The following is a 25,927-nucleotide window of genomic DNA, read 5'->3' on the forward strand; positions in this document are numbered from 1 at the left end:
GGTGTTTATAAGATGTTTACCGCAATAGAATAGAATGTTGATAGGGTTCATGTTGATTCTATTTGACATAAACACGTTCCTCTAAAGGTTTCTTTATTTGTGTGTCGTCTTTCCTGCAATCGACTTCCAACAAAGGGTAATATTTTGTGTCGAGGTATTATTCAAGTAGAAGCTAACAGTTGCGCTGATGGGTGTGCCATATAGTATCTTCGATAATGAAGCTTTCAAATTACACCATTGCTTGATAATGATTTTAATTTTGCTTTTGACCATGATGAATGGTGGCGCCATCATTTATCTTGCATGAGAATCACGTTGAAATTGTTTTGTTATTCCTACCGTGGGTTTGTTTTTGTTGTTTTGGCATCACCAACTTTGTATTTACTTTTTTTTAGCCTTCTTTTACATGTGTGGGGTATGCCACTTGTATTGGTTTAATATATCTCATTTTGACTTGTTAAATAAACATGCATTTGTTTAATGCTCATATTCAAATAGCATTGATTATGGATATGTTAAAATAACAATCTCTTGTTAAAAAGAAAAGGAATAATTTGCAGTTTTTGAGAGTATAGAAACAAATCAATAGATTCGTAGGAATAATTTGCACTTTAAAAAGAGGAATAATCTCGTGTTTGTGAGTTCAGTTTGGTTCTATTTCATTTAAACTGACTATTGTTTATTTTTTATTTTTTAAATAACAAGGTGCCACGTGGCAGCCCCTGATTGGTGAATGTCGCCTATCATTATTTCTCCAATGTCACTGAAGTGCTTCTCAAAAAATATGATACATAATAATAACAAGATATGCTGGTATATATGCACCATTAAAGACTATAGGAAAACATATAAACTAAAACATAAGTGTTCATCTAACGGCGCAGTTTGTTGCCTAATTACCTTCTATTCATATATAAGTAATATTGATAGTAATGTATAGTTTTCTTTGTTCTATAATCTCCTTATTCATGATCATAACCATGGGCATAGAGTACTGAGCTTCCAAGTTAATCTGATAATATTACCCCATAAAAGTTGATAATTAGAAAATATTAAAATTTATTAAACGAAATGGAATTAAAAAATTAATCATGCGTGACACAAAAAAAAAAAAATTAAGAAGAAATTTACTTTTCGATCACCAAATCATATCTCTAAACGGTCTTAAAATTAGTAAGTCGTATGTTTTCGATTGTTGTAAACCCAATACACATTGTTCATTTCTGTTGGGTCACACACACTCATGGAAAGAAACAAATTGGATTTTCAAGCGCTGGCTAGCTATAAATACGCCCACGATCCCATTAGGTATACCATTCATGAAAACAAATTAACAGATCAATGGTGTGATTCAATTGTATGCTTTGTTTTTGTATGTAGTTAAAAGCACTAAACTTATACTTATAAAACGTTTCTGTTTTACATGATTAGTTTTTTAAAGGCTAAAATATGGTTTTAGTTTCTGTTTTTTTGCAGGGACTAAAACCATATTTTAGCCTTTTTTAAAAGTTCTTTCGTACTTCTTCCCATGCAGAAACCATCAGCATTCACACAGCACAACAATGAACAAACAACAAATAAATAAAGTTGAGAAAGCTAAGATTTAGTTGTTGTTTCTTCATCGTTGTGTTGTGCGAATGTTGATGGCGGATGGTTTCCTGCATGAGAAGAAGTAAGAAAGAACCCTTAAAAAACTAATCATGTAAAATAGAAATGTTTTATAATGAGTTTAGTGTTTTAACTGCATACAAAAACAAAGCATAGAATTGAATCACACATTGTTAATTTGTTTGCATGAATGAAATACCTAATGGGATCGCGATTCGCGGGCGTATTTATAGGTAGCTAGCGCTTGAAAATCCAATTTATTTCGTAGCAATATTGGGTTTGGTTTACAGCAATCGAAAACGTATGACTTATCAAATTTTTTTTGAAGCTTCAAAAATCAAAATATTGATTCAAGAGAGAGGAATTATAAAAACTCAGTGGCTGTAAGCTGGCTTCATGTGGGAAATAGAGTTCACACTTTTGTTGCTGGAGACAAAAGTAATATTGAGAGTGATGAAATAAAAGTGGCTGGATATAAGCCTGACTCTGATCATGTTCTTCATGATATTGATCAAGAGGAAAAAGCTGAGAATCTTTATGACCATAGTGAGAAGCTTGCGGTTGCATTCGGGATACTTAATTTGAATGGACAGTCGATGATATGGTTTATAAGAATTTGAGAATATGTGGTGATTGTCACAATGCCATTAAGTATATGTCTAAGGTTGTTAGAGTGATTATTGTTGTTAGCGACCCCTTGAGGTTTTATCACTTCAAAAATGAAAATTGTTCTTGTAATGATTTATGGTGAATATTTCACTGATCCTATCTGAGCATGTCTAACTCAAATTTCATTAGACTGTCGGTGACTCTCGTGTGTACGAACTCACTTGCCCGACTCTCTCCCACTTGCTTGAGCATCTCTCTATGAACCCTCTCTTTGATTGTGTTCTTTATTCTCTCAAATTCATCTCTTTAGATCTCAGATAGCTCTCCTCTCTTTCTCTTGTCACATTTTCAAAGAAATTGATTAATCAAAGGTATTGTGTTCATTGTAGTTCTATATGATTTTATTCTTTTATTAGCTTTTGCAATCTGAATTTTTGTTGCTCCATCCACGCTTTGTTGAGGTTTTGATTCTTGAGATATTTCTTGGTTTCAATTTTGCTTTCCAGAGGATATTGATTTTTTTCCTTCAATTCATTCAAAGTTAGTTCATTGATTTCCTGTTATACAAAATGAGATTTCACTTCAGAACTCATTTGTAATTGTAATTGATGATCTACTCCACTTCTCGAAAGAACAAGGAATGTAGCTTTTGTCAATGTTAAATTTTACAATCTTTGTGATAATGTTTGCTTTAAGCATATATACTTTATTATTCATACTTGTTTTTTTAAGAAGTGGAGTAGACCATCACTTATAAACAATGCATGTTTTCTGTTCATGGATTAACATGTTGATAAACATTTTGGTGAACCTATAGAGAGATGCATGGTTATATAAACAAAGATTTTTCTTCAAATCCACACAATATTTATAGAACAGAAGGAACTATGTCCACAAGTAATTGATGAGTATATCCTTCATTTTTAGAGCTACATGGAATATTGAAACACAAATAATCAACTTAGCAGAGTCTATTGTGACAAAGCACTTGTGTTGTAGACAAGGAGTGCACCACCAGCTAGAAGACCAGCTAGAGTTACTGCCCAGATAGCCAAACCAGTCGTACCTGCAATTAATAAAATTTGTTATCATACTATTGCTAGGAAAAAAAATTGTTCTTTTGAATTTAAATTAGAATCAAGAAAATCATTGTATAACCAACACGGTTTTGAAAGAGTTGATAACATGACTCTCAAAACAATTGTAATTTGTAAACAATAGTTAATATTCTAACACATTCATAATCATATTATAACATCAACAATAGGTATGCTCATCAGTATACTTATTTTATCGGTTAAAACGAATTACTCAGTTCCGAACCGGTGAAGTAGTTGATTCAGTTCAACTAGTTGAACTGATCGGCTGATCCAGTTATTAATACATTGCTTTAGAGGACAAGTAATCCCTACAATTCATGCTATTTTATCTTTTGGAGTCAATTTTAAGACATCAAAGTTACCCAAAAAAAGAAGTTTCTTACCTCCAGTGTAGACATCACCGGTTGGAGACCAGTCCTTTGGCTCGTAGATAGGGCTGCATAATAAAACAGGAAAATTACATTTTGATTTTTGAATAAGTAGGTCAAAGTCTATATAATTGAATGAAAATAGTTACTAAATTAAAATCAATATCCATAACATGAGAGACATTACTTACTTAATTAAATTGAACTCCAATTATTTTTTTATATGTATGAGCTACTAGAGTATCAGACCAAATATGAGAGACATTAGTCTTGATTACATAATAATGCATTAATGATCATAAATCATAATAGTTTGATTCAAATTCAAAAAAAAAAAAAAAAATTGTTATAATTTTGACCACCTATATCATGATTGTATAATTGAGATGAGTTCCTCTCATTAAATAATTATTTCACTTAACTATGTTATTAAATATGTAAACAAAACTGGACCTAGAATTCAGAAAAAATGAAAGTAAGTTACCTGTATCCATCAACATTAGCACCGTATTTGTCCACAAACTGGTAAACACCCTTTCCCTGAATAAATTTGAAATTCAGAAGTTAGAAGATGAGAAGAGATGAAAACTAGAAAGCCCAAAAGTATAAGGGACACTCAAATAATAGATAACAATGTTCTAGTTATCATAAACATGAAAGTTAAGTTAATTAATATTTTCTTTTCCTTTAATGTATTTCATTAGATCCTATATAAAATCCACTTTACTTTATCTTGTGAGAAACTTTATAAAAATAAAAAAAAAATTATGCATATTCATAAATTGTATTTACTACCTATATAAATAAGTGTTTAAATTAAACAATAAATCTTCAACTTAATCCCTTAAGAATCACTCTCTACTTAATCTCTGAATCATGTGAAATCCATTTAATTAGCCTATGTGGTTAAGATGTTAAGGACTATAATGATAAATTTTCCTATACTTTAGATAGAAACTAGATAGAAGAGAGAAATTGTAGATCAAGAGGCCAAATCCAAAAGTTGAATAAATTACTATATCAGTTAAAGATTTTTTTGGTTTTAACCCTCTGGCATTCCCATGGAAATAAATCTTGATAATCCGTAGTTTGATCAAAAGATAACTAAAATCTGACTTATGGTTATGGTTATTTCAAAGAAAGTTTATTAAGTTAAATACTTGAATTCAACCACAAGCCTATGTTAATATATTTTATACTATTATATATGTTACATAAAATTCCACCAAAATAAATAAATAAATAAAATTAAACACACCTTTTGTTTCCTGCCAGAAGCATCTTTTCCATCGGGCAAGGCCATGCCACCTCCAGTTCCTAAAATCATATTAAAAAAATTAGAAAGTGTATAAAATAATCATAATCAACAATAATATATATGTATGCAATTGCATGCATGTAATTGAACTAAGAAAAAAAAGTGGTAATGAATTACCATAAGGTGTGTCAGTCTTAATCTTCTTGACACCACTAGCAACAACTTTGAAGGGTCTTGAAAGGGCAGGTAGTCCTCTAACTGAAGATTTCTCAACTCTAAAAGGAGTTGGTTTCAAACTCACAGAAGCCATAACTGAAGATGCCATTTCAAATTCTTTTTTGGTAATTGGTATGGGCAACAAAACAAGGTCTTTTTATGTGATAATATTATAGAGTAGACACCATGGATTTGTGATTTTGTTTGTGCCACGTGGCATGTAATTTATGGTATATGAAGGATATGGTATTGCAAACATTATCTTAAAATAATGAGATTAAATTTTCACCAATGAATTTTTTGGCAGATGAAAACAAACAAAATCCTCAAACTCATCTTGAGGGATCAGACGTGGATATTACCTCTTTTAATTATTATCCAGCAGAAAAAATATGTGAAAGGGGAAATGTTTTTGGTACAAAGGTTTTAACTTTCCATTAAAAATATCAGATATAATTATACAAAAAGAATTAATTAATAAAATTCGTAGAGAACTTTTTTGGATCTCAAATAATGTTACAAAAATTTGTCTATTCAGGGGACTAATATGATGAGTTTTGAGATTAATGATGGAATTAGTGAATTATTAGTTGCATACATATCTTCTTTTTTATGTAAACAATTGGGAAATTTGACACAAAAATCAATAAAAACAACCACAAGCCTTGATATAATGGATAATTGAATACTGAGTTTTGTATGCCAAAGTTTTTGTGTTATTTGTTTTTCCTTTTCTTAAAAGTCTCATAGTCCAATAAAACATAACTAATTAGTACCAAATGAGATAAGTCATTACAAACCAAACAAATCATATTAGACAGCATAATAATGAAACCTTAAGACAGCGAGTGTGCAAATCTTTACACATACATTGTCATCACTTAACTCAAGACTTGCATTTTCAACAATATCATGATCACAAATTCATAGCTATAGTAGACTAGCCTTGGTTGAGCCGTGAGCAATCGCCGCCGTGAATTTATAGTTCTCCCACCGTAATTTTTAGAACCTCCAATATGTAGCTTTTGGTCCACCGTAATTTAGTATAATACAACCATGTCTTGAAAAAATATTAAACAAGTTTTCTCAGGAAAAAGTAAACCAGATTAAATTCACACCCAAGTTTGGAGAAGTAGAAAAGATAATGTTCCAAGGCTTCAATCTTTCAACTATAAACAGCTGGAACTAATATCTTTAAGCCTTAAAGCTGCTGCCAATCCACTGTCTATGGCACCTTCAACATTGGGACTAACACAGAAGTCACCACAAATGGCTAGTCTCTTGTTTCTGTCCCAGAGACATTTTTCCTCTTGGGCAATACTAGCAGCTGGAAATGCGCTTCCCCTACAATACCAACCAACATTATTACAAAATAGTTCTCAACTTCTCTTATAGACCATGTTTGGATTGACTTATTTGAGCATATTTACTTATATATGCACTTCGACTTCAAGACAGTTCGGGAGAACTAACAAAAACAGCTTATGACATGTTCATAAGTTCTTTTCAGCTTATTTCCATAAGTTCTCCAAGATAGCTGATGAAAACAGCTTATAGATTATGTGAAAACAATTTAACCTTATTTTATCTTCTGTTAAAGATATAGCTTAGACATAAGTACTTATTTGGTAATTCCTTATGCTGTAAACACTTAATTAAGTTGTTTATCCAAACAGGACATAAATATGCATCAAATAATAGTATTAGTAATTTTTCTTTTTTATTCTCTTTGGTTTTAAATGTTAAAGTAAAAAAAAAAAACAGAACAAAGTAGTTAGAAAAGTATAATTTGATAAATAATAGCCCTTTCTGTGTGCAAGTCATATCCTACACCAATTCAGTTTGTAGAGCTATCTGAAAAGTTAGTATTCTTCCACTAACTAGGCAGTAATTATTATATGCTTATCTTAGACCGTGGTGAGTGGTTTGAGTAGAGTTCGTCAATAACTGGTTGGTTAGGGAGATATAATGTAGAGTTCTCTATATGATTTTGAAGAGAGATCTGTGATAAGCATTCGTGTGGTATTGTTTGTTTCAATTGGAGCTCAGAGCTTTCTCTGGCTTATGAAGGATCCAAACTTCTTATTATCTTTCGATTGCTATTCAGGATGGTTGGTAAGCCAGACTTCAAAGCTTAAAATGTCATGAGTTTGGGATTTACTTTCAGCGATGAGACTCGATAGCTTAAAATGTCACGAGTTTGGAATTTTCTGTTCATTATTGCTGTTCTGTGATGCTTTAAGAGAGTTAGGTTTTTCTATTGAGAAAGTCAGGTCAAGCATAGATGTTGGCTTGATTCTACTGCCTTATTCTTTGGGTCATCTGCGTTTGGCTCACTCTATTCGGGGTTTGTGTAAATTCTGTTACTATTTTGATTTCGAATGTTTCAACTGAACTATGATTATAGGTTATGTGCAGAATGTTTAATACAGATGATTATCTCTCTTTTTCACGAAATGACGAAGACAGAATTTACTCCAAAATCTTTTCAGATAGTGCTCAACCATGATTGTTAAATTTACAAAATGGGTCCATCTGTTAATAAAAAGCAAACATCTTGAGCAAAGCATTTGTCTCAGCAGCTCTGATAGACATGAACACCAAGTGTAGGAACATTTCACATTTCGGAGGCTTGCCCGTTATTTGATTCAATGAGTGAAACAAACACTGGCACTTGGAATACTAGATTTTGGTTTTGACCTCCATGGACACGGACACAAAGCACTTCACCTTTTCAACTTACTTAACTTGCTATAGTAAGTTCAACAAAGAGATCCATGTTTTGGACCGGGTGCACTTAGGTATATACTTAGATAATTACGGATGAATCAACATCCACTATCCAGTAAAGTGTTGTGCTAGATACTACATAAGCTATAGTCTAGAACTTGAGATAGTTCTCTCAAGGCTCTAACAATCAAATGTAATGCTAGCTAGAAATATTATGTATGTCCATGACATGGGAATAGCATTCAACCAAGATTGACTTACCATCTATGGGCTTTCTTGAAAAAAGGCTGTGATATTTTAGTCCCTGTCCTTTGAAATTCTTGGAAAAGCTCTTCAGCCACTTTATTCAATGTAACGTCTGAGGGTTTCTTGAGTCCCGTTTGAGCAATTATACTCTCTGCATATTCTGCTGTTGAATGAAGAACCCATCTTTCACTGTAAAATAAGGATGTCAACCTGTAAGCAATGAAAACTGAACTAACAATATATACATATATGATCGAGTAATGCGACATTAAACGAATACCTTGTAGTAGAACGGCCTGGCTTCCTGCTATCACAGTAAGCCCAACTTAGAACTTTAGAATTTTTAATTGAGAAGCCTTTAACTGGAATCTGAACATAAAATTGAATTTTGTAGATTAAGATCCTTGATTTTATACCACAATAAATGGTCCTACTCCTATATGGAAGATTAAAAATAGTCAACTAAGCCTTAACTTAATTATAGCCCTCTTTGGATAAACAAAATAATTAAGCGCTTAAAACATAAGTGCTTATCATATAAGTGCTTATACATAAGCTACTTTTATAACTACATAAAATACAATAACTGCTAACTTCTGTCCCATTTCATAACCGCTACATAACTTTTGTCTCATGCCCTCTTGGATTAATCACAATGGGAGGCCTTCTTTTTACTAACAATCTTACACAGACAAAATAAGGACAAACATCCCATATTTTACATTGTAATAGTCAATTCACATTATATATTTTATGAATTTGCGAGTTACAAAAATTACCACAAATTTATTCCTGCCAAGCTATTTTCAGTTGTTTCAAACAGGAAACCAAGCTTCATAATTTCATGAATGAAAAAATGAAGAACAAATATGACATCAATCTTCACAGTTAAAAAAGAAATAAAGAATCATCACGCCAAAACCAAGCATGAGATGAAATGGTTTCAAAATCAAATGAACCATGTAAAACTCACGTATTTGCAAACTATAGAATATAACGAAGCTCAGAGTTGTATAGCATAATCATACCGTTGACAGAGGCTCTGCAAATGCCAGCATAACTGCGAAACATGGCCTAACAGGAAGATTGTGCAACTTTTCTGACAACTCAGGCAACAACTTTAAATCTGCATCCTCACAAATTTCGTAGGCGAGTGTAAAACATCAAAATATATTTCATACGTTCTGTTCATCAAGTTAAAATTCAAGTTCAATCTATACAAACAACCATAAGCTAACAGAAAATTGTGATGGTTAAAATAATGATACAATACTGAATTGTAAGTTAAGCGTTAAAGTGATCCATTATTAGTCATCGATGAGTTGCTCCGTCCACCGTAATGGTTTCTCTCTCCGCCGTAACGACCATCTTTCCGGTCCCATTTCCGGGCATTTCTGGTGCTTTCTCTTCGTCAGGTTTCACCGAAGGCGATTTCGCCATCAATTTTGCTCCCTGAAAACTCTTTCTCCGACAAACGTACTTCAACCTCCTCCGTGTGAATCTGCTTCTTTGCTATTTCCCCGGTGGAACGTTGTTCCAAGCGGTTGTTTTGTCTGGATCTCTCTCTCTCTTCTCTCTTATTCAACCGAAGCTTTACTGATAATGGTTTGACCATGGCCGTTTCTTGCCCCGTCAGAGGCGGTTGCTCCGGCGATGTTTCCAGAGCAATCGAAATCGTTTGCACAAGCCCTCTCGAATGCCGGTGATTTTCCGGTCTGCCCCTTACCAGCGAAGTCCGTTAGTGGTGATTCGGTTCGCATTAAGATCACACAATCGAAATATAAAAAGGGAATTGAAGAGTGCAAGAGAAATCTTCACGGAAGATAATCTCTGCAGAAAGGAAATCCGCCATTGATGACGAGGTATTTGCATCGGAAGCTATCCTTATTTTGGAAAGAAGGAACAAATTGGAAAATTATTTTAATTGGTAAAGGGTTTTATGAGTTTCAATTCAATTCCATAGAAGATATGAGAAAAATTTGGGCTTTAGGGGTTGTAAACCTAAATCCTGGTTTGTTAAGGTTCATGAAATGGACCAATGATTTTAACCCTATGAATCAAACTCAAACACATACTCAACTCTGGATCCGTTTATTAGATCTTCCTCAAGAGTATTGGAGGGATAAGACCCTGATTGAAATTGCTTCAGCCATAGGAACTCCTCTTTCAATAGATGAGAATACCAAAAAAAGACTATTTGGTCACTTGCAAGAATTCTAGTGGAACGGGAAGGTTTTGCCTTCAATGTGGAGGTGGTTTACGAAAAACAACGCCAATTTTGTAACAATTGCAAAAAGATTGGTCACACCATTCATGAGCTAATCAACTTAATAAGGGCAAAGAACCTAAGTCTAGGCCTACTCAGGGTGCTAAGGCCCCAGCTGCTACCAAAAGGGTTGCTAAGGTTGCAAAGTCTATCAACAAGGAGAAGCACTTGTATGAGAAAGAGTGAACTCCATAACCTGAGTTATTTGGGGATGCCTTGAATGCCGAAATAGCTAGAAAAGATGAGATAGCTAAGGGCAAGAAAGCAGAGAAATAGACTGTGGAAATTAACTCTGACACTAATCCTATTGCACATCGTAACTTGCTGGCTGAACAGGCTGATAGTATGGTTAAGGAGAATTCTCTAAATAACACAAGTTTTGGTGTTCAATTAGTTTCAAACAGCACTGATGGCAGAAATACCCAGTTGGTATAGTTCCTGAAACTCAGCCAATTCTTTCTAGCAATGCAGCAGCTATAAAAAGTGGGGAAATTCTAAAAGAAAATTGGGGTGATTTAGCCTCTGATGATCAGTCTTTGGAGGGGTCACATGACCTAGATGATGTTAGTGAGGAGGATATCCTATATCCTACTCTGTATACAAACCCGATCAAAGAAGGGGATTTCTAAGAACATCACCAACTAAAGTGAGAGTTTTCCTGGTGCTGGAAGAGTCCATTGGTTCTGGTTGGTTAAGGTTACCTCACAGGAAGGTTTGCAGTATCTAGGATATGAGCTTTCTTTTGAGCTGTACTCATTCACATAACATAGATTTGTGTTAGCTGACAACATCATGGTTGGCCTGCATATTTCTTTGTTTCTTGTTGGCTTAGCTAGGGATAGACTTGGCCTCCTTTATAGGGTCTTTCTGATGTACTAATAAGGTTCAGGCCTCCTCCTGTTTTGCAATTTAATTTTCTTGCTTTGATAAAAAAAAGTTCAATCAATACAACAACAACCAAGCCGTGGTCAGTATGGATCAGCTAATGCCATAAAATAGTCATTTATTTCGTCCATAGATAGACTATTCATCTCTAATCTACTTACTGTGCTTCTTCTGTTCTACAGTTCTATCAATTAGATTACTATCTGTCTACACAACTTTAACTTATTTTCATTGAATCAATTTCATAAATAAGACATAACCAAAATCAGATGAAATATATCAAAATGATGCAGCAATAAGATCAAGGAAAGATGATAAAGTTAAACAGGTTGTGACTATTCATCAAAGCCTCTTTTTGACTTCACTGGTATCCTCTTCTTAGCAACATGTTAATATGTTATAGTAGACAATATTCAGTATTGTCAATCGCGGAAAATAGCGTTTTGTTAAAATTCTGCTACACAAGAGTAATATAGCGTCGCTACAGGCCACAGCTTCTATTTGACAGTATTTTGTACTAAATAAGGAATCACAAATTAATAGCGATTTGTTCCAACTTCGCTAAGCTATATCGCTGCTATAGCCACTATTTAACAACACCGACAATACTCTTTCAAAAATAACTAATCAGCAATTCAAGAAGAAAAAAAAATTGGAAAATGCTTTTCAATCAAAGTAAGAATTGGAGCACCTAACAAGCTTATTGGCATAGCAATTGGCTAATACAGGCTACCCTTCTCCAATCACTTTTGTTACTTTTGTCAGTTTTCTTCAGTAAATTATTTAATATATATAAGCTAGATGGCTTTCTATACAACTAATTTCCTCACAAAAAAAATAAAACTTCTAAGAGAATCAGAGATTAAGAAATCCAAGGAAAGAAAGCATATTCATACCAAGTGGTGGCAACCGTCCTGTGACATCTGCAATCCTAGTAGAAACTATGTTCTTATCTGATGCAACAAGTCCTTTAAACTGACCAAGATTTTGTCCATCCACACCTATCAATGACCACAATTTCTCATCATCCAACCATTCAACTCTTCCAATACCCACACCAAACTTGCTTTCCACACCTAATAATAAGAAATAATAATCATTTTCACTGGATTCACGGTCAACTCTGAACAAGAAAAGTAATCAATAAAAATATTAAAGTAGATACCACTCTCGTTGCATAATGCTTTGCATATAGAATTCATGCCTGGAACACCCACAAATCTCTTGCTTAGTCCTTCCTAAAAAATATGCCAGTCAGTGAAAAAACTATTCTAATAAATCTGATCCTGAATGCACTAGGCTTTGTCACAAGCCATGCCTTGTACATGCATAGCTGATGTTGAAAATGGAACATATGACAAATTTCCCAGATTATCTATGTTTTTCTAATATGCGAGGTGCAACTGAAATATACTATGAAGCACTGACATGCATAGACACCAATAATAATTTAAGATAATGGAGTACCGACATGATTCGTTTCGGACACCGAACATGCTTTCAATCTAACGAGCTGGTGCTACATAAAAGATATGTATGTTCACCAGCCAGGAACTTTTTAATGGGCAGGGGAGGGGTATTTTGCTTTTTTCACACTCCACTTGTCATTAGCACAAAAAACACAATTATTATATTTGCATCAATACTGTTTTCATAGAATTAGTGAGATGAAAAATAGAGGAGCCTTTGACTAAATGGGAGGTAATAGATTCAATTGTGAAATCATAAGGCTTTCTACAAGTTAAAGACTTGATTATGAATGACAATTGTACAATAATTAAATTATATATCCAATCCAAATTAATGCAATGTTTGTAAACATGATGGTGAGAGTCAACAACTCTAAGGAAGGTACACTATAATACTAACTTTCAATCAGAATAATTGACACCAATAACCACCAACATTACTGAAAGCACAAAGTACTACTTAATCAATCTATGGCATATTATGTACAACACAAAAAAATCAAACATATGAAGAATACTTGTGAACCTGCTCTATGTTGTCAAATTTAAGGGTTTGAATATCAAATGAACCAAACTTTTCTCTCCATTCAGCTACGAGACCCCTCGACTCCCATTCTTGAACTAGACGAGCCACTTCAGGCTTGCTAACAGAGAAAAACGGAGCACCGTGGTCGAAATGCAGCTCTTTGCCATCTTCAGTTTTCTCTCTAGATTTCCAGAAAATAAGAAACTTAGGACTCTTTAAAATTAAAACTAAGCCAATGAAATGAATTCCAGTAACATTCAGAAGGAAATACCAACTTTAACTGTGTTATGCTCGAAACTGAAGTTATTCACTCTATACAAGCACTGTTTCTTTAAGCAAACAATGACAATCTATAAAATGAAGAATATATTTGAATTACATGCATTAAAACAATGGATACTAAAAGATTGAACATTGAAATAATGATTTCAAACAGAGATTATCAGCTACAATACATGTTATTAAACTGAGCAATTGCAATACTTAAGCCAGCGGACCAATAAATCTTTGGTAAGACCTTCCTAGGTTCCCATGATCAGTACAAATAATCAAATATACCAATTAGAAACACTCAAATTAGTTATTTCAAAAAACCAAAATCTTACAGAAAGAAACTGCAAAATTCCGTACTAACGATGCATAATATAAAATTGTCCAAGAAACACTGTTTTATTAAATAAATCACTATCATTCTATGATACACTCTTTTTTTTTGCGAACCAGGTACCTCTACGCGCAATTGCAAAGGTTAATCCCTCCACCGCAATGGTTATGATACACTATTTAGTACAAAATATTGTCAAATAAAAGATACAGTGGAATAAACTGTTATTTTCTGCGACCCACGATCGACAACATCAATTTAACAGCTATAAAATGCTAAACCAAAGAAATATAAGAAAAATTAAACAGAATCCCATTAAATAAAAAAATAGGAAAAGAACCTTCTTTGGGACATGCGTCCACCAGGGCCTCTAGCAGACTCAAAGAGTGTAACAGAAACACCATTTCTAGCAAGAGTTGATGCACACACTGCTCCTGAAACTGCAACCATTTCAAAAATCATAATCATAATATATAAAAAAATAAAATAAAAAAATGATGAGTTGGTTAGAAAGAGAGAGGTGCAAAATGAAGCTTACTTCCACCACCCAACACAGCAACCTTAAAGACAGTGGAAGTCATTGTATTTTGTCTGTTGGATTCTGAAACAGACATGCTAACTAAGTGAATAGAGAGAGAAGGAGATGGAAAGTAGTTGTAACAGTGGAAAAAGTCATCATGGTGGTGGCTTTGAATTGAATATGAGGGTGTGTATATGCATTGCATAACCCTCTTTTCAATGAGTCATTATCATTGAAATTTCTTAACCTCCTAGCTTAATCACATCTGGATTAAGAATTAAGATTACATGCATCATAAGTGGACAAATTACTTTTTAGCTTCCTAATTACAATTACTCTTTTAAATAAATTCTACCTAAAAATTATTCTTTAAAAATGCATTTATTTTATTTTCAAACATAATGATATTTGAACAACCATTTTTGATCACTTTTGTGACAACTTTCTCTCTCACATTCACATTATGTTTTTACCTTTTCTCTCTGTTACTTTGATTTTTGTGCCGATACATTATTTTCTTTGTAAAATTTTGATTGTCACAAAAGTTGTCATCTAAATGGATGTTGAAATAACATAACTTTTTATTATATTATCATAATTATGGGTATCACTCATATTTTTTAATAATTTTTTTCATACGTGTTTATAATATTGTAAGAATCTTTCTAACAAAAATTTAAATATTTTAACAAAAGATGAATTGAATATGAATATTTAAGCATCAACGGTTATTTAAAAAATTCATAATTAATTCAATCCTTATTAAAAAATTCTTAAATTTTGGAAGATATATTTTTCAAATATTTTAAACATGACCGCTTGTTTAAAAACATTAATTGATTTAAAAGCAATGACAAAAAATGTTGACCGAACGCATTTAAAAAATCATTGATATGCTATATTTTTTAGGACCACAAACTTATTTGATCATTTTTTTTATTGGTGTCCGGACTTTACATATATTATGCATTATCCTTAACAACTGAGCTAAGCTCATAAGGACGACTTATTTGATCATATATTAATTTATGAAATTTTATATTTAATTTAAAACATTTCTTATAATTTAAAATATTCATACTTACATTTTAGTATATTTATAATTTACAATATTTTTGAAAGCGAACAAATCATAGAAGTAATAATTTTTCTTGTTCAAGTGCGTTGAAACGTTGGGTCCTAATAAATTTGATCCATGGAGGTATAATAATAGTCCATGAGAGACCGCATTTTTTTCCTTCACTTTAGACTAAATCATTCTACCAAATCTTATCATGGTTCTTTTTCACTAAATACAATCTAGGAGCTCTATCTCTTTTATTGCACTCTCTATCACTTTGCATAAACATGTGCACCAAGTTTATCCGTCATCTAAGTCAAAACAACATTTTTCCCCACTCTTTTACTGATTTTTCACAAGCAAACTTGTTTTCTTATTAGTAAAGTTGAAACTTGCTTGATGGAATGTTCAAGAATCAAATTCATCTTTGATTCCTCCTTAAAAATTAAAGATCGAGGTGCATTTACATATTATGCCTTGAAGTAGCACCCTCTGAGAAAGGAATTTTCATTTGTGAAAGGAAGTATTGCATATATTTTTTATATCTGATAATAAACACTTGGAATGCAAGCCAATTGGTAAACTTTCATATCCTTCTACCAGGGGGGACGGATGCACAACCAAAAGAATGTGGGCATGTGCCCCCTCTAAATTTTCAATAAGACTCTTGTTCTGTCTATTGATGGCATTTCCAATAAGTATTTTGCCCCAATGTGCTCTACAATAGGTGGTGATATTATTGGAACGGATGGTGGTACTGAATTGGTGAAGTATTATGACAAAGGACAGTTGCTAGAGCATCGCTGCTATTACAATGATGGATGTGGATCCGAAGTGGTCATGTACAGAGAGTCTATGCTTTCACTCCCCGGTGACAATGAGCAAGCTTAAGAAGATGACTCAAACAAGAAGAATGAGGTTGTGAAATATTATCTTTCACTATTTTCTTGATAATTATATTGTATTATGAACTCTTGGGTGGTTGCATTTGTAGGGTACTATGTGTTTGAACTTTGAATGCACTTGTAATACAAATCAATATGCCACATGAGCTAATGTAATATGTCATGAAATGATTATTGATTAATCATTTTGTGTGAGAGTTGGTAGGGTAAGGAGCTCATTTGTAATAATTTGTCTTGTCATGTCATGTGCTTTTGTTCTTTCTATGTGCTTTTGTTCTTTCTGATAAGCTTCACTGGTATATGTTTCTATCACAGAATGAACATTTTCATTTCATAGATCACTATTGGCTTATCTGTCACTCGGTCACACCTCTTTTAGTTTATTGTACATATACAGATCCTGTCATACTTCACAAGGACAACACTTTGAGGTTCTGAATTCAGAATATTTGTTTGCTGATATGCTTAGACACAAAATGGGTTTTCATTTGAGAAGCTATATCTATTTTAAGGTACAACAAATCAGGCTTAGGCATCAAACTATATATTTTTCAATTGGAGTTATGAGTATAGTTCATTTAGACTAAGATCAATTAGGCTCCCGAACATAATTGTTGTATACACACATTGAAATAAGAAGGAAAAAAAATGTGGACGTTAGGCACATGAAAATCGTTTAGAATGGTCCATTACATAGAAATGAAGATCAAATGATCAATGTTCATGGAACTTGTGAGTATGAAAAGAGAATATTCTAGCAAAATCGAACACGGCGCAAATGTTAGAATCTATAGAAAGCATACACTACAAAATCAAGACTTTACTGAGACTCCTTCTTTGTAATATATGTTTCCTATAGTTGAGTTTGGATCATTCATTTGCATTCGGCAAAACAATCAGTTAAACATCTTTGTTTGAAGCATTTCAAATAACATGATATTTTCATCAAGTCAAACGTATACTTTCAAATAGAAAGATAACAGACTTTCAATATATAATTTATAAAGCAACAATATTCATAATTATAGAGTGCTTTATTGATTTTTCAAATGCTGCATAACCATAATTATGATAATGAGTGATTTACAAACCACTTTTTATTATTCAAGGTAAAATGATCCTAATAAACAGAATCGTAAATCTCTTAGTTTAGAACAAGAAAACCAACTAATCTGTTATTGGATTTGTCAAACCACTCTTTCTTGTAAATTATTCTATTTGATGGTGCTTCTTCAAGACCAAGTTCCTCCTCAACCATGCGTGTACTTAAATCATAGCAGACTATTTTTTTATCTTTTTTTTGAAAGAATATATCACCATTCCTCCCTACTCCAATAGGTTCCTGAATATAGGAGGGCAAAGGTCCAATAGTGAAGAGTTTAGTCCATGATTCACTCACACCAAGTTCACCTAAAATTAATATGTCAAAGGTAGTCTTGCCTACATACCAAGAGATCAAAGCGATGGACCCATTTAACATCACCAATCGTGCCACCATACCATAATCAAAACTGGGATCTGTTGTGGGTATGGGCGTGTTCGTTGTAAAATACACATAGCTGCTAAGGTCAAACGATACCAACCAAAGTTGATCATTATTTTTACTCAACCAATGACAAATTCCATCATTCGTGTATAATATATATTCTTTTGAATATAATATATCTTCTATTGAATTCAGAGGCAGATCGACATCAAGTTTTTCCCAAGTGTTACATCTTAAACTATAAATCTCCCATACATCATCATAAAATATTTTTTCCTCCGATTGCGCATCTTCTAGTAGATTGAGATAAAGAAGATCTTCTTCACTTAATGGAAAATAAGCTAGACGCCTAATAATCTTATAGTCATCTCTAACACAGTCATAACCAAATCCATAAAAACAAATCAAAGAGCTCCAATAAGGTGACACAGACTCCATTGGACTGGGAGGAATGACATTGACTTCATCTATTGTTGGATTCTACAATACAAGTTTACTATGATTTCCATTGGAAAGGCAAAGGGTTCCGTTATTAGTGCTAGAACCCCAAATATAAAGGACAGGGTCCTCCTGTTGAAGTGGAGTTGGCAAGTCCAATTTGAGTCTATTCTCAAAGCTCCGACTAGACAGTAAGTGCAAATAGGACCTAATGTGAGCTTTATAGACAAACTGGTGTAGGATGAATGATGTATCATCGTAGTACGAGTGATAAATAGATATGAAATTATCCCCGAACATGGTGATGAAATTAGGGTTTTCAAATAAGAGAGACCATGTTTTATTTACGCATCCAAAACGCTTCAAAGATTTTAAAGGAAGTTTTGACAAAACTAATAATGCAAGATCTTGAGATATGTGGTTTCTAACCTTTTTTACGGCCATCGTTATTGCGGAAGAGAGAGAGGATGTGCAAGGTTGATCGTGTGCTTCTGTGCTTATAAACAAACAATGTTCTTGAATACTTAGTTCATATGTAAGGGTTTGACAAAGAATACTTAATTCATAACCTTAGTTTGTTTCACGAGGAATACTTATCTGTTTCCTAATTTTAATGAAGTTGGTTAAGTCTCACATATAATTTTATATTGTAACAAACTATATATTTTTTTAAGGAAAACAAATTATACTTATCTTGAAAAAAAAAACAATATAACGAGTATAATATAAATTCTTTTTTAAGGAAAACAAACTATACTTATCTTAAAACGATATAACAAATATAATATAAATTCTTGTATTTTTTAATAACATCAACAAAACAACATTTGTCAACTTTATTTGAGACTTTGAAGTGTCCTCCTCAATATCTCATATTCGATTCTCCCAGCCACCAATTTAGATATGCTAGTTTAGTTTTTAGAAAGAAAAAAAACTTTGTTTAACGGTGTAACCGATCTTTCCGTTCTATTTTAAACCAAAGAAAATGCAAACTAGTTTTATTAAATTTCTCAAGCTTTAAATCACTAAGATGGTTTAGTCAAAAAAATAAAAATCTCTAATATGGTTTAGACAAAACTTGAAGGTTATATATATTAAAGAAACCAATTAATCTCAATAAAGAAAAAACTAGTTTTATTATAATATAATAATACTAATTATTATCAAGGATATGTTGGAAGATTGACTATCTCAAAAAATTGGTGTAAGATTGACGGAATGTCAATAACGTACGTATTACAAAATTTGTTAAGGATAACCTTATTATGCATTATTTAATTAATCAACCGTTTTTTTGACTTTAACTTAACTATTCTATATTTTCAAATTCATGACATGCAAAAGTAGAATATTAGGTTTGACAAATGCACAGAACATACATTCCACTTGCAACAAGCCAACCACAACATGGGTTTGTTGATCTAAACTAATGTTAAACATTCAACAATAACAAATTAAAAAGCAATTTGCATTGTCAAACATGGGTGTTTTGACCAACTTAATTCTTTTGGAAGAAAGGAATTTTTTTATACGAGTAGTACGGAGTATATTAATTAGTTGTTTTTCAAACTTTTATACTATTCAATTTCACATACACAGCATTTTTTTTAGGTGTAAAATATACACTATTTTTTTTTTTTTTTTTTTAAGAAACGATATACAATATTTGTTTATACGTGAAGTGTTATATTTTCTTGATCAAAAAAATTAAGTGTTATATTTTATGCTTTTAGGATAAACTTAATTTATTATCTATTCACCCAAAATAAAAATACTTTATTATCTATTCGCTCATAAAAAATATTGTATAAGATCTCACTTTTTATAAAATTGTACATGATACATATAGAAAATTTCCGGAAGAAATGTATACCGTAATATAAACTCGTGTTATGTTTGATATGAATAAATAGTGTTGGTTGTATAGTATTGTAAAAATTTGATACTTGAGATTTAGTTACTTTATAGAAAAGATAATTTTTTTTAAAAGATATAAATATTTTGGATTAGATGTTAATTTCATTTTTTTTTTTTTAACAAACAGATGTTAATTTCATTAGTACGTAGAATAATGTAAAAATTCACTATTAAAGGTTGAATCGGAGATGGACTTTGGCGAAGGCGTGGTTGGACTTTGGCGAAGAATATAATGTTTGACAATGGTAGAAAACCCCTTTTTGGTTAAAAAGTCAAAAGAAAAAAAAAACAAGAAAAAAACAAAGCAAAAAGAAAAACTAAGCTCTACTGAACCAAGTTCGGACAGAGTCTACCAAGAAGAGGTCCGAAATACCGACCAAGGAGGAGCGGTGGATCATGAGATCAATGCTAGAATAAACTTCTAACTTAGTTAGGAAGTTTGCACAACTATTTTCTTTCCGAAATGATGCAAATATGTCAATCTTGATTAAGACTTTTTGTCTTAGATCATCGTAACATACTTGTGAAACATTGAAGTTTGATCATAGAGGATATCACCATAATGATGAGAATATGTGAAACATATAATGTCATGAAAAATATAAGGTTATCGTTAAAAAGAAAGGTAAAATATAACGTAATCTCTTAAAGCATCTCATGTGGTGAGTTTGTATGAAACTCGAACTTGGTTCCATAACTACTATTAATTGGCTCCCACTATAACACATCACACTTATGTAACTCAAACATATTTTGCTTCAATGATAAAAAAAAATTAAGTAACTTTCTTTTTTTTGAAATAATGTAACTTTTATGACTCGGCCTATTTAGATTGATCTGGTGGTTTGCTAGGGACATTGAAAAGTGTTTCTTTCAAAGTCTCGTGTTCTTCAATATCAATTTCAGTAAATTATTTTGAGTTCTTGAAAAGGAAAAAAAACACTTTTATGAAACTCACACTTTTAATGATTTTTTTATTGGCAAACCTTATGAAATCGAGAAATATAGTATGAAGATAGGTGAGGCAGAATTTTTGAAGCAGACACGATGGTCTGAAAAGGTAAAAAGGAAAGTGAGAAATTTCAAAGCTAATGTAGGCGTGTACATACCTTCATGGTCCCTTATTACGTACTTATTTACATTGAATTTTAACCCCTTCATCACATTTTCTCTTCTCTAAAATCTTCTCTTTCTTTCTCTTCTTTTTTACTTCAACCTTCATCTGAGGTGAGTATGCTTTTTTAAAGCCTGAAATATTTGCATCATCTTCTCTGATACATCATTCCATCATGACCTGTTTTCCTTGCTTATTTAGCAAGACATCGTCTTCTTCAAGACAAAATCCAGACAATGATGAAGGTAAGAAAACTAACAAATTACAATTGATAAGACCGAGCTAGCGTTTCAAGGGTAATCTTGTAAGCTAAACCGCAGTATTTAACCCTAACCTTGAATAGTAGGCATGCAACCACTCTATAGTCGGAGACGTGGACACAATTGACCGAAATCTATTATCAAATTTCCTGTGTTTTCTGTTTGTGTTTTATATATCTCTTTACTTTGTGAACTAGAGTTGTTATTCTAACAGTTGTATTATTGTAGTTTTTAAATTTGACTAGTTGATATTTATGATATAAGACATTGAAAAATGAAATCTATTTTTAGTATTAGATTTTAATGAATATACTTTTGAACATATATTTCAGGCATTCACAATGTTAAAATCTATACCTACAAAGAACTAAGTAATGCCACTGATAACTTTAGTCTTGCCAATAAAATTGGAGAGGGTGGTTTTGGTTCTGTCTACATGGTAATCTAGACTACTATCTTATCGTTGTTTTTTCGTTGCTTTTATTATCGATGATTACGAACCTTAATTGTATTGCGGTGTGGATGATCAGGGACGACTGAAAAATGGAAAACTTGCTGCTATAAAAGTTCTTTCAGCGGAATCAAAACAAGGGGTGAAGGAGTTCTTGACAGAGATTAACGTGATCTCCGAAGTAGAGCATGAAAATTTGGTTAAGTTATATGGTTGTTGTGTTGAAAAAAATAACAGGATATTAGTCTACAATTACCTTGAGAATAATAGCCTTTCACAAACTCTTCTAGGTAAATAAATTTTTCTAAATTCATGGATGCTTTATTGTCTTGTCTTTGATTCTCAAAATTACTTAGATAATATTTTCATCAATTTTTTCACCTTGTCTTCAGGCGGAGGTCACAGTAGTATCTACTTTGATTGGCGAACGCGATGTAGAATATGTGTTGGCATTGCACGCGGGCTTGCCTTTCTACACGAAGAAGTTAGGCCTCCTATCATTCATAGGGATATAAAAGCAAGCAATATTCTCCTTGACAAAGACCTTACACCCAAGATTTCCGACTTTGGTCTTGCAAAGCTTATGCCTGCAAACGCGACTCATGTCAGCACACGTGTAGCAGGAACATTGTAAGTATTGTAATTCACGGTTTCTGATGAGTTATTGTGTCTGAAATTATCTGACGCATGGTCTATTTCAGAGGTTATTTGGCACCGGAGTATGCAATAGGGGGAAGGCTTACACGAAAAGCAGACATTTACAGTTTCGGTGTCCTCCTTGTAGAAATAGTCAGTGGAAGACGTAACACAAATTCGCGACTGCCAACGGAAGAACAATTCATTCTAGAGAGGGTATGACTTTATAAACAGTTATAATTGAATTCCAATGTTTTTCAAGATGTCACGATTATGATTGATTGACAACATAATTTTTTTTACACTGACAGTGTATTTGAATAAAATCTTTGTTGTATAAGCTTTGCATAATATTTCATTTGATAAGAATGATCATACTCTAAAGAATTATCTGAAATTTCTAGACCTACACTATTATCTAAACTTTTATTCTTACAGACATGGGAACTTTACGAGCGAAAGGAATTAGTTGGACTGATAGATACATCACTAAACGGGGAATTCGATGCCGAGCAGGCCTGCAAGTTTCTGAAGATTGGCCTTCTTTGCACTCAAGAATCTCCAAAGCGCCGGCCATCCATGTCTTCTGTGGTAAAGATGCTTACCGGAGAAATGGAAGTTGACGACAGTATGATGACAAAACCTGCCTTAATTTCTGATCTTATGGACCTCAAAGTTAAACATAAACAAGAAAGTATAATTGATATGAAGACTTCCTACAATACATCCTCTGCCTCAGAGCATGAGGACACTACAATTACATCAGCAGCAACTACAACCTTTTACAATGCTTTATCTTTAAATTAAAATTCTTAATTCATTTGCTTAGGCTTATATCTCATATAAATTTTGAAATCTTTCCATACTTATGTTAGTTTTTCTTTTATATATTTTGGTAAGGCTTCATGACTAGGGAGTGATAAAAAGCCTTTGGATGTGTATTTCCGGACGGGATAACAATTGCATTTTTGTCCGGAAATACACATCTTAATGGCTCAAAAACTGTGTTTTTTTTTTTCCGAATGTGTACATCTGAAGTGGTTTTGGAGGTGAGAAAAGTTCCTCCAAGTTCTAAATGTAAGGTTGTGTAAATATTCAATGATAATTTGAAGATATTTTTTTCTCTGCTTTTTGTTGTGTTGTGTTACTTTCCTCTTCATTATTTCTTTGTAAAAAATACTCTACTAAATTCTCAAAATAAAAAATGAGAAAAGCCCTTCTAGACCAAATAGACTTAGGCTTTGTTTGCGATTTAGGAAGGAAGGGAGGGGAGGGGTTTGAAAAAAATGAAAGATCAAGTGGAAGAAATAGATGACATTGAGAAAGAATCATTTTTTCTCATAATACAAAATCCACTCATTTGGGGACTCAAAAATTGTATTGATGGAGAATTTTGGAGGATTTTGGGAGGTTTACATGAATTCTTCAAATTTAATCTACGTAGTTATAATATTATTGATGAATTTTCGCTTGAAGGAGGTTTGTGTCAAGGCAATCCTCTTTCTATTTTTATTGGCGGTGGAAGGATTGAACATCATGATGAAGGCCATGGTTGATAACAATATATTTCCCTTTTCTATTTTTTACTTATATTCAAAATACATGGAAGTAACTTGTTACTCCAGTTGATCACAAGAGACGTGGCTCACACTTCATTCCAAATGTTAAACATTGTAAGCAAGGAAACAACCTTTGCAATCGAGATTATGTGTGGTTGACACCCCTGACTTCATGCAGCCACTAAATCATAATTTTTCATTCGAGATCGGATGGTTCATACTTTAAAGTCAAAATTTTCAAATTTTTAAAAAATAAAAACTATATAAAAATCTAAATTGTCTTATTTTGATCAAATGACCGTAAGAACCTAACTACATTTCTTTTTCTTTTTGAATAAGTAAAATTAATCTATGCTTAAATATGCAATCCGTCCCTGTAATTTGGACGCGTTTTGATTTTCGTCCTTGTAAAAAAAAAATTAAAAACATCCCTGTAAAAAAAAAAATTTGCTTTAAAAAGGTCCCTGACCCCACTATTCAGTTGAAGTGGCATGGTTTTGGCCACGTGGCATGCCACATAATTAATTTTTGTTTATTTTTTTCAAAATTCTAAAAATTCATTTTTTAAATTAAAAAATCCGAAAATAAATAGAATAATCATAAAAAAAATTAAAAATCGGAAAAAACACAGAAAATTAAATTTTTTGATTTTTAATTAATTTTTTTCCTTTAAAATTCTGAAAATTCATTTTTTTTAAGTTAAAAAAATCTTAAAAAAATAAAAATATCTGAAAATTAAATTTTTGATTTTTAATTAAAAAAAAGATTTTTTTTTCAAAAATCTGAAAATTAAATTTTCAAAAATTCATTTTTTTTAATTCTGAAAATTAATTTATATTTTCAAAAGTTATAAATTATGAGATTATATAAGTTTCAAAAATTTATTTCTAGATTTTAAAAACACTAATTTCCAATTTTTTTTCTTCATATTTCAAAAAAAAAATTGGAATTTTTTTATGATTTTTTAATTTTAAAAAATAATTTTCAGATTTTTAATGACGTGGCCAAAGTCATCCCATGTCAGGAAAAAAGTGGGGTCAGGGACCTTTTTAAAACAAAAAAAAATAAAAATTGTAGGGATGTTTTTAAAAAATATATTTTACAAGGACAAAAATCAAAACGCATCTAAATTACAGGGACAGATTGCATATTTAAATCATTATTAATCTATGAAAATTAACATCGATGAAAATCAAACCTTTCAAAAATTAATTGCAACTTGTCTGCATCAAAGTGGATTACACTCAATCTATTTTCCAACCTTCAGCTCGAAGATATTGATATGATGTAAATGTCGAAAGTAATACAAAAAAATAAGTATGTCGTGTGACTCAAATCATGACCTGATTATTGGATGTAGTTTATGGATGTGGCTGTTTTTTTAGTTCTTTTAATCCATTTGCTTGTTGTATTGTATTCGTAAAAGTTGCAAATACACCCATCATGATTAAAAAAAAATTCACTAATTTTTCCTCTATAAAATTCACTAATTTTTTCGTGTGTTGATAATTCCAATATGTTTTTCCTCTATAAAATTCACTAATTTTTTAGTAAAAAACGGTTAAACTTCATTATAATAGAAATAATATCAAACACTTTAAAATAAGCTTCAATTAATCACAAATTTAGATGAAATAGATATACAATCAAACGCAATGAAGAAGAGATGTATGTTAGTGACCGTCTTTCTACAGGT

General features: G+C 32.1%; 3 protein-coding genes across 4 annotated transcripts; 1 reads left to right on the forward strand and 2 right to left on the reverse strand.

The window, feature by feature from the left end:
- Positions 1 to 3,046: 3,046 nt before the first annotated feature.
- On the reverse strand, positions 3,047 to 5,335 carry LOC11446770 (photosystem II 10 kDa polypeptide, chloroplastic). Its single transcript, XM_003595933.3, has 5 exons — positions 5,121 to 5,335; positions 4,944 to 5,002; positions 4,170 to 4,225; positions 3,701 to 3,753; positions 3,047 to 3,283 (listed from the first exon to the last, which is right to left on the reverse strand). The coding sequence occupies exons 1-5, from the start codon at positions 5,266 to 5,268 to the stop codon at positions 3,189 to 3,191; spliced, it is 411 nt and encodes a 136-aa protein (XP_003595981.1). The 5' UTR covers positions 5,269 to 5,335; the 3' UTR covers positions 3,047 to 3,188.
- Positions 5,336 to 5,908: 573 nt separating this feature from the next.
- Positions 5,909 to 14,625, reverse strand: LOC11438247 (renalase). The gene is made up of 9 exons (XM_003595930.4): positions 14,424 to 14,625; positions 14,226 to 14,325; positions 13,282 to 13,462; positions 12,452 to 12,524; positions 12,183 to 12,362; positions 9,164 to 9,261; positions 8,416 to 8,504; positions 8,151 to 8,324; positions 5,909 to 6,503 (listed from the first exon to the last, which is right to left on the reverse strand). Exons 1-9 carry the CDS (start codon positions 14,608 to 14,610, stop codon positions 6,329 to 6,331), a joined length of 1,257 nt encoding a protein of 418 aa, XP_003595978.3. The 5' UTR covers positions 14,611 to 14,625; the 3' UTR covers positions 5,909 to 6,328.
- Positions 14,626 to 21,278: 6,653 nt separating this feature from the next.
- LOC11440760 (cold-responsive protein kinase 1) lies at positions 21,279 to 23,795 on the forward strand. Of its 2 annotated transcripts, XM_003595961.4 has the most exons (6): positions 21,279 to 21,570; positions 21,918 to 22,024; positions 22,116 to 22,326; positions 22,429 to 22,666; positions 22,738 to 22,888; positions 23,111 to 23,795. In XM_003595961.4, the coding sequence occupies exons 1-6, from the start codon at positions 21,501 to 21,503 to the stop codon at positions 23,477 to 23,479; spliced, it is 1,146 nt and encodes a 381-aa protein (XP_003596009.2). In that variant the 5' UTR covers positions 21,279 to 21,500; the 3' UTR covers positions 23,480 to 23,795. The 2 variants fall into 2 exon arrangements, with proteins under 2 accessions (XP_003596009.2, XP_024631932.1); XM_024776164.2 differs by lacking the exon at positions 21,918 to 22,024.
- Positions 23,796 to 25,927: the final 2,132 nt, after the last annotated feature.

Source organism: Medicago truncatula, chromosome 2 (genome assembly GCF_003473485.1).
Source record: "Medicago truncatula cultivar Jemalong A17 chromosome 2, MtrunA17r5.0-ANR, whole genome shotgun sequence".
Lineage (NCBI taxonomy): Eukaryota > Viridiplantae > Streptophyta > Magnoliopsida > Fabales > Fabaceae > Medicago > Medicago truncatula.